The sequence below is a fragment of the Apus apus genome, chromosome 7 (genome assembly GCF_020740795.1).
Source record: "Apus apus isolate bApuApu2 chromosome 7, bApuApu2.pri.cur, whole genome shotgun sequence".
Taxonomy (NCBI): Eukaryota; Metazoa; Chordata; class Aves; order Apodiformes; family Apodidae; genus Apus; species Apus apus.
Window position 1 is genome coordinate 6,690,442 of NC_067288.1, and position 16,855 is coordinate 6,707,296.

Genomic DNA, 16,855 nt, shown 5'->3' on the forward strand with positions numbered 1-16,855 from the left:
GCTTAGGTGTTTAAACATTTTTGAGAACTTCTGTTTTTTCTGTAAACCAGATGTCCAATCTGAATTCCTTAGATGAGATCATTCTCCAGTCTAAAGCCTATAGAGAAGTTACATTTAAGAGGAACCAGCTCTTGCAGTCAGGAACAAAGTATTGGAGTTGCTCAGATACATGCTAATGTCTATGAAGGTAGTTGATGTTCAGAATACACAAAAAGACAAGAAATTAGATGTATTTATTTCCTATTAGTCCTGGTTACACCATGTATACAGGTAACCCAAGGTGGGGTGTGCATTGTTTCAGTATTGGCATTGCAACCTCATGACTCCTCACTTCAGCCAAGACCATGTGGAAACTTCATTGTCACAGTGTTTTATAACTCATGGCATATGATACTTTTTTTTAAAGACGAGCTTGGAAACTTTTTTTTTTTCAATTTCTGCTTTTGAGATTGTAACCCTTGAGATCCTTTATTTGTGGCTGTTCTCCTGAGGCGGCTCAGCCCTGTTGAAGAGACATGAGGGCACCTGAGATGCTTGCAGGGAGTGCAGGCTGGGTCATTTGCTCAGCAGTCACTGCTCCTGTGTCTCGACACAGCGAGTAGCTCGGTCTGTTGGCTCCAGGGAGACCTGCAGATAACGTGAGTTTGTAAGCAGGCTGAAAATATCCGTGTCTGGATCTGGAGCCGTTGTCATACGGTAAAGCTGCAGGATGTAATGGATGAATGCTCTGGTGTTTCCCTGGCCACCCTGGAGATAAGAGGGGAATCGTTAACCTTTTCAGAAACAGAGGCCCTTGAGGTGTCTTCCTTCCTCTAGGGAAGAGGTGACACTAACTTTGATACCGACTGCCCTTTTAACAAGCATTTAAAGGAGATTGAGGCTAACAGTTTCAGTAGTTGTCCCTGTTTGCAAGAGGACTGCAGGGGAGCCACATGCTAACATGCTCATTGCAGATTACCTGAGTCGTGCCCAGGGGCTGTGGGTGTTTTAGTCCAGACACAATAGGCTTGGGAAATCGTCTTAAATTTAGTTGATAGCCTTGGAAGGAATCAAGCAAGGTCAGCCCCGATGAGTGTGTGTGGGGAGCTTGAATTCGTGCCTCTTTTTGTCTCACTTAAGGCTTAGGGTTTGGCTTCTGGAGTGTTGGGAGTTAAAGGTCGAGTCCATTCAAGACTCCTGGGCTTCTGTTTCCTTACTTGTTTAAAGGAGTGTTAAAGCTTGGAGCTCAGTAATACCAAATTGTTCTTATGACACTCTTTGGTGCTTCTCTGATTCGTTTGAAGGGCTACCTTGGGTAAAGAACTAATTTTCTTGCTGTAATTTAAGTTGTGGATTCTGCTTGGAAATACGAGCATTACTGACCTGCTTGGCTTACTATATGCATATAATATAGGTGTAAAAGACCAGGAAGTAGAGGAAAAGAGAAAGTTTGAAACTATTTGTATTATAAATAAATGGGCAATACGTTGAAGTTGAGCTGGAAGAGCATATAGCTGGTGAGAAGTGGCTGGATTTTCATATGAAAGAAGAGGAAGCAAGTAAAGAAAACAGTGTGATCAAAGTGGAAATAATCTGATCAGAGGGAGAAGGAAAATCATATGCTTTGCTTTCCAGGCTGACAGTAGAGCTCCATTTTTATTTTTTTCTTCGAAAGTGAGTTTATGGCCTTCACATTGCCTGTATATGTTCCTTAGACTGGCATGAATTTTGTATTTCCCCGCATAAAATCCTGGATTTAGCAGAAACATTTGAAATATTGTTTATGCCAAGGAATGCATTTGATGTGTCTTTAACAGGTACACGTGAGAGTTTGACTATTTTTTTTTTTTAAACAGTTCATATTCTAAAATCTTTTTTCTTTTTGTCAGATTATGTTTACTTCGAAAATTCTTCAAGTAACCCATATTTGATACGAAGGATAGAAGAGCTCAATAAGGTAAACAGTTTTTTTCCATCAAGTCTGTGATGTTAATTGAATTTATGATCTGTTTGATTTGATTAAAATCAAAACAATTCTTTAGCAGATCTCTGGTAATTAAAAGCTTAAAAATACTTCTGATAACTTTCTGGAATGCTTTGAGATTTGCTAGATTGTTCTCCTTTGGTATGAAAGGACTGAGCTTGTCAAGAGTAGGTCATTCTCAAGGTGATTGTGCCCACCTGTAGAGAGGGAGGTTTCTGTGGTTCTTCAGTTCTGTGCCAGGATCATGTGATACTAAGATAAAATAACAGTTTGCCTAGAGGATGGAGAGCTTTGTAATTTGATCTTTCTGGGGAGAGAGAGTCTTGCTAAACAGGAAGGTTTGGAGCCATTATCTGCTTCTTCAGACTTCGACTTTTCTGGTTATCCTTTGGTCCAGTGTAGTATTTCATCCTGCCAAATTTCCTTTTCGTTGGGTTTAAAAGGGAAGCACGATAGCTTCTATGTGGGAAGCCAGATGAAGTCGTCAAGGCTAAAATTTTATCTTGTTGAGAAGACTGTTCTGACTGTTAGATGTGTCCTAAATGTGCCACTTTCTCAGGTTTTATACCAGTGTGTCTGCTGCAGCCCAGACACAAGTGCCGTAATACCACTGGTGTGGGATTGAGTTTAAATTAACTGACCAAAATCAGGTCTTATTCTTCAAGCAACAACGGTGAAAAAACCCATATATTTCTAAAACAATTACTTGGAAGTGAACATTTATCAATATAATCACAAATAAAGAATCTGAAGACTTAGGACATCCTTGTACCCCCTTCTTTTTAATAGAGCCTTTTGCAGAAATACTTAGTTTCTCTTCCGTTAAGGAAATAATAGAGTTCCTAAAGTGTTCCCAGTGGATCCATAGCCAGGAGGTATCAATAACTGTATTCCATTAGTTACAGGGTGAAGATTTGTTGAAAAATTTATAGGAAAGGAGGAGCAGGGGGAATTTCCCCTCTTCATTCAACCTGGATCTCTCATTTTGGTGTAACTCTTGCTTAAGCTGTAATTTCTCTGACCTTCTCTTTGAAATTGATTTTTCAAGTTGAAATTAAGCCTATCTTTTTTTTTCCCACTGAGTGTAGATGAAGCCTGGGCAATTAGATTAATAGATAACTCTATTGTAGCTGCCTGTATTTTAACAAGATGGCATCTAGCTTTGTATTTTATTTCCTCAAAATGTAAAAGTTCTGAATTATTTAACAGAAAAGAGCAGCATTTCTGCAGGCTGTGTACCAAAAATTGGTGGACTGCAGTGGGAAATATTTGTGCATGTATGTATTATATTTTTTATTTTGTGTTAGGAAAACTGGTATTAATAACGATTAATTTTTTTTCCCATTTGCACCATAGCAACAAGCATGTATTTCAGTTCTTATTTTGTTTCTTTGTGAACAGATTGCTGGTCTGCTGCCTTTTTTTGGAGACTTCCCAGAGAGGAATCTGTATCTTTTAAGTTACATTTGTAGCTTTTAAGTTACATTTTCATTATTTGTTGATTTATTTTAGAGACTGGAAATTAATTTGGGCTGTTACTGGTAGGTTTTCCCCTAGAGTTTGTATAAAGTCTGTTTCACAATTTGGCAGATACTACCTTGTGAGAGATTCATCACCTACCTAATTTTAAGAGTTTTAAGAAAAAAAACAACCCCAAACCTTAAAAAAATTTGGACTTTTTTTGTATGTTGTCACTGGTGTACAGTTTCTTGCCTGGTGGAGCTTCCTTGGTTCTCCTTTTCAAATGAAATTTTTGTGTTGGTAGTTGTTTAGCTCACCAGTGCTGCTGGAGAAGGAAAACCTTATGTGATTTCTTTTGTGAAAGTAATAATGGCTGAGTTCTTTCTTGCTTTCCTTCTGCCTTTCATAGTTTGGAGAACAGCTAAAACCTGAATTGTGTTATATTTCACAGCTATTTTCATTGGGATATTAAACATGCTTTTAAGTTTTAATCAACGTAGGCATCGCCTGAGAAGTAGCAAAGTGGCTTGTTACTGTGTTGTAACTGCAAGGAAGTGTTTTTTTCTCACCCCTTGAAACATCTTGTAACTGCTGAAAATTATCATACCTCAGAAGCAGTTCAGAGAGAAGGGCCAAACTCTTTCCCTATCCTGGAATGTTTCATGCTGGAGTTTGTGGTAAACAATGTGTGTGCAGCTGAAGGGTGCCAACAGGTGAGGCTATGTAGTCGCTCTTGTGCAAAATTCCAAATTATTTTACGTTTTCTAGTTTGGTGCATCCAGTGCAGTTATTGATTTATCCTAATTTTTTTTCTATTTTCATGTGTTTCAGACTGCCAATGGAAACGTGGAAGCAAAGGTGGTGTGTTTCTACAGAAGAAGAGACATATCAAGTACACTTATTGTGTTGGCAGACAAACATGCAAGTAAGTTTGTTTGTGTTCAAATTCCTTCTATATAAAATTTCCAAATTTCGATACAATTTTGATACTGCAATGATGTATCAATATTATTTTTAATGCTCTTTTCCTGTACTTGTTTTCGTTGCATTACTTGTTTGGCTGACTTTTTCTCTTGCTCATCCTTTAAGCCTTTGAAAACCTAATTTGGGGCATGGTTCCGTTATGACGGTGGGGACAGTCTGGAAGTTACTCAGGCATCTTGCTTACTTCTATGAAGTGAATTGCTTAATTTTGACACTGTCCCACATGACATCCTGGTCTCCAAACTGACAAGGCCTGGATTTGACAGATGGACCACTCAGTAGATTAGAGATTAGCTGGATGGCTGCACCCAGAGAGTTGTGGTCAATGGCTCAGTGTCCAAATGGAGGCAGGTGATGAGTCGTGTCCCCCAGGGGTCAGTACTGAGACCAGTGCTGTTTAACATCTTTGTTGGAGACGTGGACAGTGGGATTGACTGTATCCTCAGCAGGTTTGCTGATGATACCAAGCTGTGTGGTATGGTTGACACCCAAGAGAGAAGGGATGCTATTCAGAGGGACCTTGAGAGACTGGAGAGGTGGGCCAGTGCCAGCCTCATGAAGTTCAGCGAGGCCAAGTGCAGGGTCCTGCACCTGGGTCGGCACAACCCCAGGCACAAATAGAGGCTGGAGGAAGAATGGCTAGAGAGCAGTCCTGAGGAGAAGGACTTGGAAGTGGTAGTGGATGAGAAGCTCAACATGAGCCACCAGTTTGTGCTGGAGCCTTGAGAGCCAAACACATCCTGGGCTGTATCAAAAGAAGTGTAGCCAGTAGAGCCAGGGAGGTGATTCTGCCCCTCTACTCTGCTCAGACCCCACTTGGAGTACTGTGTACAGTTCTGGTGCCCTCAGCACAAGAAAGATACGGATCTGTTGGAGAGGGTCCAGAGAAGGGCCACCAAGATGATCATAAGACTGGAGCACCTCTGCTATGAAGACAGGCTGAGGGAATTGGGGCTGTTCAGCCTGGAGAAGAGAAGGCTTCAGGGAGACCTTAGAGCACCTTCCAGTACTTGAAAGGAGCCTACAGGAAAGCTTGGGAGGGGCTTTTAATCAGAGAAGATAGCAATAGGACAAGGGGTAATGGTTTTAAACTGAGAGAGGGCAGATTTAGGTGAGATATTAGGAAGAAATTCTTCACTCTAAGGGTGGTGGGGAACTGGAATGGGTTGCCCAGGGAGGTTGTTGATGCCCTATCCCTGGAGGCTTTTAAGGCCAAGTTGGATGAGGTTTGGTGCAACCTGATCTAGTGGTAGGGGTCCCTGCTCATGGCAGGAGGGTTTGGAACTTGATGATCTTTAAGGTCCCTTCCAACCTTCTATGATTCTATGATTTTGGTGATGAGGGAAAGTATTCTCCCTGTCTCATACATTACTCCTGATTAATTATTTGGTTTGTTTAGCAGCTTAAAAAAACCAAACAAACTTCTAATTTTCTTTGAGTAAATCAAATAGTCTGATCATAGGAAACTGACTTGAAATGTGGCCAGCATGAAATTTCAGTAACAGGAATTCTTTTTACACTACGATATTAGTAATATTTTTTGTAGTGATATGGCTCTTATCTGTACGTGCGTTTTGGGACGTTATATCACTCTTTTGGACACTGCAAGTCCTTTTGTTAAGCAAAAAATGTTTAGACTGAAAGGAGACTTGAAATCTGACTTTTCTTTTGAGTACCATACTTTCCGATTTAAAAAAATAAATATGGAGCTAAACTATCACAACGTTTAGGAGGTTGTTCATGTTACCTTTATCCTCCTTTGTGTGTATGCATTGCATAACTAATTTCTTGATTTCTATTATTTTAAGACAACATTCTGCAAGTTAAGTTGGCATGTACTCCTCTGCCAAGGAGGTCAGGGGCATGCGAGATACCTAGATGAGTAGAAAAGGAAGCTCATTTCTACACAAAAATTTAGTGCAAGAGTTCTCTTTCAAATTATAGAAACAGCTTTAAAATTCTAAGAAGTGCATACAAAAAATAGTTACACGTCAGTATAGATTAGATGTTCGCCTATATAGGGCAGGATATTGCAAAAAAGTTCAGATAGTTTAAAAAAACCAACAAACAAAAAACAAGCACACAAATTGCTGAGAAGCTGCTGTAGTTTTGTGCATTCTAAACTGAGAAGGGGATGAGCGTGGTGCACTAGCTGCCTACTAAGAGGAGTATCTATCTTCCTGGGAGAAATAGCACAGCATACTGCATAGTGTTGGGTACTTTGGGGTGTTTCCATCCTGTTTGGTTCCATTTTAGGTGCCAGTGAGGATTAGATTTGGGTTCATTACACCTTCCTCTGTCAGTTCAACATCCCTCTCATCCCATCCACAGTAGTAAAACAGATATGTTGAAAGAGAAAGGAAGCAGGTGGAATTACTAAACTGTTTCTACTTGAAACAATGGAGTATGTGAGATGTAGCTGTTCAGACTGCTTGAAATGTAGCAAAGTCATCAGCATCAGTCATCAGTCATATCAATCCTTGTAGTTCAAGACTTTCCTGTGGGCACATACATAAATGACAGAGAAGCAACCAGATCTGGGCATATAAAAATTATGATTTAGCTGCCGAGCATCATTGTCTTTTAATGTGCTTCTTGGTGTATGTATGAATATACTGTGATGTATATGTAATACAAATATCTGTGCAGGTGTACTGCGTGGGGATTGATTCAATCAGATATTCAGTTTTAACCAAGAGTTGCTGTGCTCTCAGTGCTTTAGTGCCATTGGGGAAAACATGCAGCAAAACTAGGCCCTTCTTGATAAATTTGAGTATTTTCTGTTGTAGATTTGAGTTCGACTGAGTCCCTCCTACTATACCTTGGGGAAAAAAGTCTCATAGAGATGAGATTTGGCTGTGTTGCAGAATTGTAGTAGCAGGCAAAGCTTTTTTTTCTCAGTGCAGCAGTACTCAATTTTATGCAAAAATACTGAAGCTAATAGGAGCTTCACCATAAACAACATGACTATTGATTCCCTCATCTGTGTCTCAATTCACTAGATTTAGCAAAGGAAGCAGGTAGGAATGATTCAAAGAAACACTGAAAATTAAAAATATTTCAACCCCTATAAATGCTCTTTGAACCTGCAAAGGATGGTGCCTTTCTGTGATTAGAAATTTAAGATTGTTTTTTTAAATGCAAACAAATAATTCATTGTTCATATTCATACGTGTTAGAAAGGCAGGAAAATTGTTTTACAGCACAATCCTATTAACAGAGCAACCAGAGACAACTGAGGCTGTCTCAGTGTAAATTTCATTAGTAACTAACATTTTTTCCAGTATGTTTCTTTCTGGTGCAGAATAAAATTGCTACTAAATGACTTAGGTTTATTTAGATAGATATGCTGTTCTGTGGCTTTCATTCTTCTTAAGGAGACAGAAGAGAGTAAAATTAAGCTTTTGGACAGCTGTTAGTTCTTTACTCTGAAAAAAATACCTTCTACGTCCTGCATGATGAAATTAAATTTTGGGGATGTTAAGATTCTAGTGCAGTTTCTCAACATTGTCATTGGCTTTCTGTTCATTTCCATAAAGTCTCCTGTTGCCTCATTTTGATGCATTTGCTGTAGGTGTATGTATCCGCATCGCTGATCTTTTAACTGCCTTTGTTCAGCTGATTAATGGAGCTTTCTGACTGCAGACGTTTCTGGATTCACACAGTCTTCTGTTTAAGATGCCTTTATTTTAGACCTACTGTTGAGATCAGTGCAGTGAGAGAGGTAAATGATGAGAAGATACAGCCAGAAAACGAAAGGAAAAGTATATGTGTTTATTTCTTAATATTTTTTTCTCTTTCAATAAAGGAAGAAATGTGGTTGTGAAATGAATGTTGCAAAGTTATTAAAAAAGTGCTTAAGCTTTAGCTTGTATAATCCATCAGATACCAAAGCAGACAAGTCTGAGATATGTTTTCTTTTCTCATGACTCTTTATAAAGAAAAATTAGTTGGAAGCACCTTATTCTGTAGTTGGTGACTGTAAATTAGTACCTGATGTATGCAGCCTGATTCTTCGATTTGATCTATGATCTTACTATTTTTATCATGTGATATAAAGCTTGTCTGGGCTGTCCTATATATCTTTCAGCCTTATAATGGTTTCCATACATTGTTAGCATTTTTTATTCATAAGCCTCTCTAATCACCTCACAAATTATGCTAGGGAATTTTTCCACCTGTTTCTGAAATGAACCTGCTTTGCCAGTAGGAGACTATTTAATGTTCTTGCTGAGAGACTTTGTAGTGGTTTAAGATAGAATATTGTATGCAAACAGGATTGCAGGCAGAACTTGATGGAAGAGAAGTGAGGAAGGCAATTTTCTCCTCAAGCTACTGTTAGATGCTGTTACTGTGTATTTTCTCCCTATATACTTTATATCAAGTGGCTTATATAGTTCGTTAAGTAATTAAGTAAATATTTCCAACAGCAGGACTAATACCTGTTCCCCTTCTAACCACCCACCTTTAGCCATCTCCAGTTACTTGTTTTATGACCACATTTTTTGCTTAATTAAAAGCTTTTATCCGGATTTGTAAAACAATGAGTGACTAGTTGGTAGTGGCTGGAGAACTGAGTAGTTAGTGCCAGCTGGTTTGGCAGGTTTATGGTTAGTTTTCAGCAGGTGATGTTTGGGTGCCAGGCAGACATGGCTGGGCAATTTTCTAAGTGCCAGAGCTTCTAAAAATAAATGCCTTGCAGTGATGAGGTGTTGTTGCTCAGTCTGAGATGCGTGAGACCTGTGTGCCTAAACAGGTAGGGAGTCTATTAAGATTAGATTTTATTTAAATTTTAGATAACACCAATCTAAAGGTAGTTTGACAATATCTTCCCAAGTAAGTTATTTTTCTTTAATTTCTTTCTCCTTCTCCATTTTCTTCCAACACCACACATGCAGATTGAAGAGGAATCAAATTCATTAATCCAGTAATGACACTTGGCCCTGTTGTTACTGAAAGGAAGAAACTAATTTTTCTCTTCTGCAGGTGCTGCAGAGAGGAAAGGAAGATAAGCTCAGTGTTCAAAACAGTGTCTGTTTGCTCTGTATGCCACCTGTAGTAGTGGCCATTGCTGCAGCAGATGATCATAAGACATTTTGGGGGGGATTGTAGATAACATGGCAAACTCCTTCTGAAGTGTCAAGATATAAGGTTTTCCATTTGTTAAAACATTCATAATATTTTCCCTGGTGAAAATACAAGTCAGCATCTGGTTTTCAGTAGAGAGAACATTAAATAAGTCTGAGGCTTAATATAGACCATTTGAAACTTAACCTGGGAGAAAGAATGTGGTGTTATGTTGTTCATTTCTTCAAGTGCAGCACTTCTGTAATGTCCTTCCAAGCTGCTTAGTTGAGCTGTTAAGAGTACCAAGAGTTTAAGCCTCCTTCATGACTGAAGGAACTGTTGTACAGGTCAATAGCACTGCCTTTCCTTGTATTTCACAGTATTTTGACCATTTTTCTTTCCTTTTTATGTTTTGTTGTTAGTGATACCATGCTAACTAATTCTTTTGTTACTATAGACCATCTTCCACACTGGACATGTTCTCTAAACCTAATTTCTGTATCTTGTTTGCCTTTGTGCCTTTCAGTTCTGCCCTGTAGCTACTCATAGGACACCCAGAATGCAGAGAAAGGGCTGATGCTTTCTGCCACTGATGCTGTAGAGAGCCCAATCTGATTTATATAAAATTGCTATTCTTTCTCGTGTCTAGCAAATATTGATGTTTAATTTCACATCTTGCATGCCAGTCATTTTAAATTACAATTACTGCCTCTTGGGTTTCTCCTGCCAACTCAAAGTTTACTCTTCCTAATTATTTTTCCCCATATATGTTAGTTTTCACTTGAGTCTTGCTGTTTGTGTCCAACCTGCCTGTCTCCTGTTTCTAATACAAGTAATCTTCAGGCTTTGTTAATGTGCTATTAATGATTCTGTCATCCAATATCAAATAACACTTAATCTAATATGCTCCTTGCAGCATTCCACCAGCTACTTCTGCATAGCTGATATATTACTGTTTGTATTAAGACTAAATGTTTAGTTTTAAATCTGCATGAGCACATCTATCAAGTCAAGAGATTAATTTTGAAGTGAGGCTTTAAGAGAGCATTGAAGTCCCAATATACTGGGCCTACTGTGTTCTTATAACACTTATTCTGCAGTACTGTAAAATAAGGGCAAGTCATTCTGAAAATATTTATATATTGAATATATATATGTATTTAGATATTTTTAAGGCTATGGTCCTTATTTCTCAGGGGCCACCATTCTCGAGGATGAAATCTACTTCACTTGGAGCTTGAGTGCTGGAGCTATAGAAGGGTAAAATGCAGATGTGTCAGACAGGCTTGTCCTAGAACCTGAGCCTGGGCCAGCCCCTCTTGTGGTTTCTCATCTGACTAAAGCCTTTCCTGCCTGCACAGAGGCAGGGAGGTGGTATTAGTTACTGTTTTAGTCAAAGCCACTTCTGCATGACTTCAATGAGGCAGAGAGGTTCCTGTGCTGGATCCAGCCCTCTAGTCTCTCCTCCTTCCCTGGGTTCTGAATGCATTTGGCAGGTTAATTATTTTCAGTACTCAATCATGACTGTGGAATAGGAGGGAAGATGCTTGTGTAGATTTGTTCGTTATTTCTCAGAAAATTCCTACCTCTGTCTTCAGGAGCTATGACAATTATGTGCAGGGGGAGTGAGTTGTTTGTTACCTGTAGAAATGTCTCATTTTTTTTTTTTAAAGAAAAACCTTTTTAATCTGAAAGGCTGTGCATAGTAGAGCCAGCACGAGAAAAAATTCTGCTTCCCACCTTCCTTATTTTATTACAAGAGCTAGACACATAAATAAAACACTAGTTGCAAGATGAGCCTAGCTGAAAGGATGATGCTGTTCCTGAGATTAGCTGGGTTGTGCTGGGCTTCATTTTGTTTGTAGGTTTGATTGGCACACATAGTGATTAATGTAAATTTTTTTTAAAATGTGTTTTTTAAAAGCTGTAAGCTATTAAATACGCTGAAGATACAAAGCATTTTGAGTTGCTCCTTACAGTATTTTTCCTGCATTACACAGTGCACTACTCTAATTCTCCAAAAACTGTTTTAAGTGCAGGCATGAATGCCTTTTCATTTGTGTATCCTTTGGTTTTTAGGCAAGCTAGCTTGGAACTTGCTGACTTGTTTGTGGATTGCTGCTGCTATATTTATAGTTTAGGTCAGCAGCCACAATATTAATTTTTCAACTAAACCAGAATCCATTTCAGTAAATAAAATTGCAGAACCATGAATCTGTGACACCAATGTAAATTTTGTGTTCTGGTTCCTAGGAAGATATTAAAATTAGTAAATATTAAAATACTAAAAGTGCATGTTGCTGTGTGCTTAACAGCTCGTGTGGTGTTAGAGCTATTGTATGTTGCAGTCTGGTGTAATTATGCTAGTAATTTTTCCTTCCTCACTGGAGCAGCTTCCCTGAGGGGCATATAAAGCACAAGTCTTTTTCCAGGACAGTAAAATAATGATAAATTGTGGGGAACCTGAAGGAAATATATTTTTGCCACCTCCTTTGGCATAATGGTGACCCATTTAAAACTAAATGCAATTTTTGTTTTTTATAAAATGGAGATCTCTTCTTCTTTCTGTTTGCTTTCTTTTCAGATAACTGTGAGGGTTATAGTTAACTATTTAAGGGTTTATCAATCATAACTGTGCCTGTATGTGTTTCTGACTAGAATTGTTTCTTGGCAGCAACTGTTGTATTAAGCTGCAGGCTTAAGTCTGCTCTTTTATGAATGCTCCTCCCTTAAAAGTGAAGTTCTACTATTGATGTCTGAGAGTTCACAGATCTTTTTACTGCAGTCTGGGAAACTCTTCCTGGGGTTTTGGAAAATACTGTAATTGCCTTAATTTCGTAGGGAAAGAAAAAGTCTAATTTTTTTCACAATCCCTCATCGTGGAGAAGCTTGCAGCTTTTTTGGAGTATTTTGCTTTCTACAGGTTTATCCTGCATAATTGACAGGATACTTGGTAATGAGCACAAAATATACTATTAATTTATTTCTTACAAGAAAGGTGCTTTGGATCAAGGTGCTTTTGGAACAAGAGATGTTTTGGATCATTTGTGTGATGGGGTGGATGTGATTTTATGTACTTTCTTTGGCGTTTATTAAAAAACCTGATTGGATGGAGATGAGATGGCTCAAAGCCAGAGGTGCTAGATCCTGACTGCAGAATAAAGCAAGACTGCTTACAAGACTGGCCTTAGGCACTTGTTACATTCCAGTTAATCTTGTGGCTGTGGTTAGAGAGAAAGGAATAAAATAGTCAATAAACTGACCTTCCAGGGCATTTCCTGCAGAAATGGTGAAGTCAAAATGGGACAGTCTGTGATATCCTGAGAGAGGAGGAGGGTCTAAGAAAGCTGATGACTGGCAAAAAGGAAACACTTCACTTCTACTACCTCGTTCATTGTGGGTCAGCTTCTTCCTGATGAAGCTGATGGTGAGACCAGTGGTGGTCTCCAGGAGCAGCTTTCTTCAGAGCTTGTGTGTTGGTAGCAGACTTGTGTGGCTTTTCACACTGGTGAGCCAGTGTGACCTCTGTGTACCTGGAATGCTTCGATCCCAGTGGTGAATAAATAACAGTTCTTCACAGGCATTATTTAAAGGTTCTATGCTAATTATCTAAATTGTTCAGTTGGCTGAAATATGAGGATTCAGATGAAGCTGGATTTAATCTGAATTACACGTATGATTTAGTAAAGGTTTTGGAACAGCTCATGCTGATTGGACCAGAATGAATACTTGCACTGTTCTTGATGATTGGTTTTGTCTCTTTATTAACTAGGAGAAATGGAAGAAGAGATGGAAAATCCAGAAATGGTTGATTTACCAGAGAAACAGAAGCATCAGCTACGACATCGTGAATTGTTTCTCTCACGACAGCTGGAATCTCTGCCAGCCACACACATTAGGTAATGACTGTTTTCTTCCAGTGCTTTTTATTAAAAAAAAAAATATTGCATTATTCAAGTATTTTTCAATGTAAAATTAAATTCTATGTATAGCTTCAGTATTACCATCTTGTGAATCACATGAGCATTTAAGATGTGATTTTTTTTTTTCATAAAATGTGTTTCTTTTTTTTTTTTTTTAGAGGCAAATGCAGTGTGACTCTGTTAAATGAGACAGAATCCCTTAAATCGTACCTGGAACGGGAGGTATGAACCCATTTTGGGAATTGTCAAGCTTGAACAGTTTATTCTGGCATGACTTAGGGTTGGTGGCTTTTCACAGGTTTTCTTAAAAGAAAATGGTTCTTTCATTTCTTCACTTACTGTATGAGCATTGACAGTGGGAAGCTTTAGGCTACTCCTTCATTCTGATAAAAAACTTTGTGAATCTAATGGCCAGAGCTGCTGTTAATATCCTTGTGGCAGTGAGCTGCCTCTCTTGTGGGGGAAGCCCTACTTTTTTATCATCCTGGCAGCTTTACAGTTCAAACATGGAGGATCATACCCCAGACAAGATGGAATGGGAGATGGAGTAAATATGAGAAGGAAGCAAGCCAGCAAGCTGTATTTCTATATATTTGCTTTATTCTGAAGTCTTACAAATCTATGTTAATATGGTTTAAGCTTGATATCTCCTCAGGTTTCTCTGCATCTTAGTTCCCTGTTTTTTCAGTTCACTGTTTGAAATATTTACCTGTAGTCATCAAATGCCACCACAGACACTTAGATCCTTGAAAAACTACTTGTCAGGACTTCTGAGTCCTGCAGACATGTACCCAACCTGGGTCTGTCAAGATACTTCATATAAAACACTTGAAACTGAATAGTCTTGCACTGTTAATCACAATTCAGAATACAAATATTGAGATTTACTTTTTCAGGTGTTTTGGGAATTTAAAAATGACAGTTATGTGTCTTTAATTGTTACTGGACCTCTGGCTGCCAGCTGGGTTAGACAGTCTTGGAATTTGACAATTTGTGAGCTTTAGTGTGGGAGATTAGCAAACAATTTCAGTATATTGTTATTTGAATACATCTGCAAGCATTATGTTTGCATTTGAAAACATTAAAATGTTATACAAGAGAGGAAATCTTGTCATTAAAAGCAGGGAACTAACAGTCATTACCAGCATTTAAGAAACATGGAGAAAGCAGGTCACTTTTTGCACTGAACATACTGTGGTCTGTCTCATAGTTGGGCTTTCTTTTTAACTGTTTTTTTCTTTTAGCTTTCTTTAGTGTTTGTTTAAGCGTAAGATTAATTTTAATCTGATACTCTAGTTTAAGAGAATTTTAAACAAAGCACAGGGATTAAATAGTTGGGTTTCTCTTTGGAATGTGAAACCAAAAACATGTTGAAGCTGCTGCGGGCTGCCAAATGGCAGTGCATCAAACAAGGGCTGTTGTATTCAGAAATGCTTTTTACCAGCTAGCAGGCTAGGATATGCCAATTTGAAAGCAAAAGTTAATAAAACTGAATTAATTTAGTTTTAGTAGTACCTAACTTTTAAGTAGTGTTTATTCTCAATTGGTCCCAACACATTTTTATTACCAGCAGTGTTGCAGGTGAGTTTGTTGGGTCAGAGAAGGGAACTGGCTTTCTCTAATCATGCAGTAGCTCAGTTGCAGATGTAGGAATAGAGAGATTTCTCTTTTTCATCCATTCAAAGTCTCAAAATGGAAGGTGAGTGATGTGGGTTACTTTTAAAACTGAGCAGGCACTTAGAGAAAATGAGAGTTTCCTGAATGTGTCCTGTCACTTAGCACAGTATTTTGCTGTGGTGCAAACTGGCTTGGACAGATGGTAAAGAAATGAAAAGCTCAGGAGCACAAATGTGCTTGGGTGGAGGGTAAAGAGAATAAGAAAAGGAGATAGTTGTTGCCTGATGAATTCATAGCACCAGATAGAACTGTTTTGAACAGTTTCTTCTTCTTTTTTTTCCCTGTCCCTATTCTTAATCCATTCTTTGCTTTCAATTTTTTTTATGACTTCTGTCAATAAAAAGACTAAGCAGTTCTTTGGAATCTGGAATTTTATTTCTTGTATGTTATGACCACTAAAAGTAGGTTTTCAGCCTAAGGCTGTCTGCCTTGAAAGGAGGGTAAGCATGCAGACAGAAATGTATAGGGAGATAGTAAGCACAGCAAAATTATGTTTGCACTATCCATCTTTTCCTCCTTCTACCCTGTTTCTGTCATCCTTCTCAGGAAGATTGCTCCCTTATATTTGGAGAGCAGGCTGAAGGGGGGACAACTGTTAACTTTTTACTGTGCCTGGCAAAATTTGGTCTGTAGTAGGAGAGAAGAATAGGAGGAAAGATTAAAAAAAGCAGCTGGCAAACCTCAGTTTGCTGTAGATACTGAATTTGCAGGGAGATCAAGAGAAGGACATAGACAATTATGGCAAAATCATTAGATTTCCCTATTTTGCAGGAAACTGTATGTACCATCTACTTTACAGTTCTGCTACGATTTATCCAGAAGCTTGTGTCAATTTTGCCTTCTGGGCAAATGTCTGGCATTTCATGTCTTTTGGTGCTGCCTTAAAAATGAAATGCTATATAGGTAAAGTATATTCCTCCCCACTTCACCCAAACTGACTTCATGAAAGTAAGTTTGCAAGCTGTAATGAGCTAACCACTATTTCTGTACTTTGAGCCTGTTTTCTTTTTCCAGTTCTTCCTGAGTTTCTGAATGGCCTTGGTTCCTGGCTATAGCTACGGGTAGCTTAGGGTCTTAGGGAGAGAAGCTGTGAGCAGATGTGTCTGTATAACAACACTTTGGAGAACTAGAAATAGTCATGGTTTAATTTTAACTCTTGGCAGATCATTGTCATTTATTCCAAACATGCTGGTGTTTTCTGGAATCTGAAATTAAAAGAGAAAACCCTTCTTGTTCTTCTCTGCTGCAAAGTCAGCACCTGCAGCTTTGATGGATAAAATGAGCATGGAGGATTTTGAAGAGCCATGTTGTTTTGTTATTAATATCACTGTTCTTGTTAAACTCTTATGAAAAATCATTCTTATCACGTAGTGGTGATGAAGGGTTCACCTGCACTTCAGAGGATTAAGGATCTGCTATCTTCCTTAGACTATGGTTTGCACTTGCTCTAAACTGACATTAATTAATGTTTTCAGAAATCTCACTTGTTTTGCTCAGGCTGAATTTCATGCTTCTATGGACAAAGATGGTAGTGGTATTGTGTTGCCCAGTCTGTTTTGCTTTCACACTGGAGCTCTTAAACTTCTACCTTTTCTCTGTTCAGAGGCTCTATCTGGGGAGAAGAGAGGCTTTTAATTCTTTCATTGAACCTGCTTGATCTGAGACAAAACTCAACAAGATATAAAAAAATGGCCTGAGACTGATAGAGAAGGATGGGATTTATTTTTTGGAGAAAACTCATAGAAATAATCTATAAAAGAGAAGCAATAGGGCATCTAGC

At 38.5% G+C, this 16,855-nt stretch overlaps 1 protein-coding gene across 5 annotated transcripts in view; it reads left to right on the forward strand.

Annotated features, from left to right (window-relative positions):
• MTA1 (metastasis associated 1) overlaps window positions 1–16,855 on the forward strand; it is a 240,216-nt gene that overhangs the window by 171,327 nt on the left and 52,034 nt on the right. For 4 of the 5 annotated variants that reach the window (XM_051625265.1, XM_051625267.1, XM_051625268.1 and 1 more), the window contains exons 2-5: window positions 1,869–1,936; window positions 4,256–4,349; window positions 13,248–13,374; window positions 13,557–13,620. In XM_051625265.1, coding sequence (XP_051481225.1) covers window positions 1,869–1,936; window positions 4,256–4,349; window positions 13,248–13,374; window positions 13,557–13,620 — 353 coding nt within the window. The remainder of the gene's footprint in view (window positions 1–1,868; window positions 1,937–4,255; window positions 4,350–13,247; window positions 13,375–13,556; window positions 13,621–16,855) is intronic. The other variant, XM_051625266.1, reaches the window with a different exon arrangement.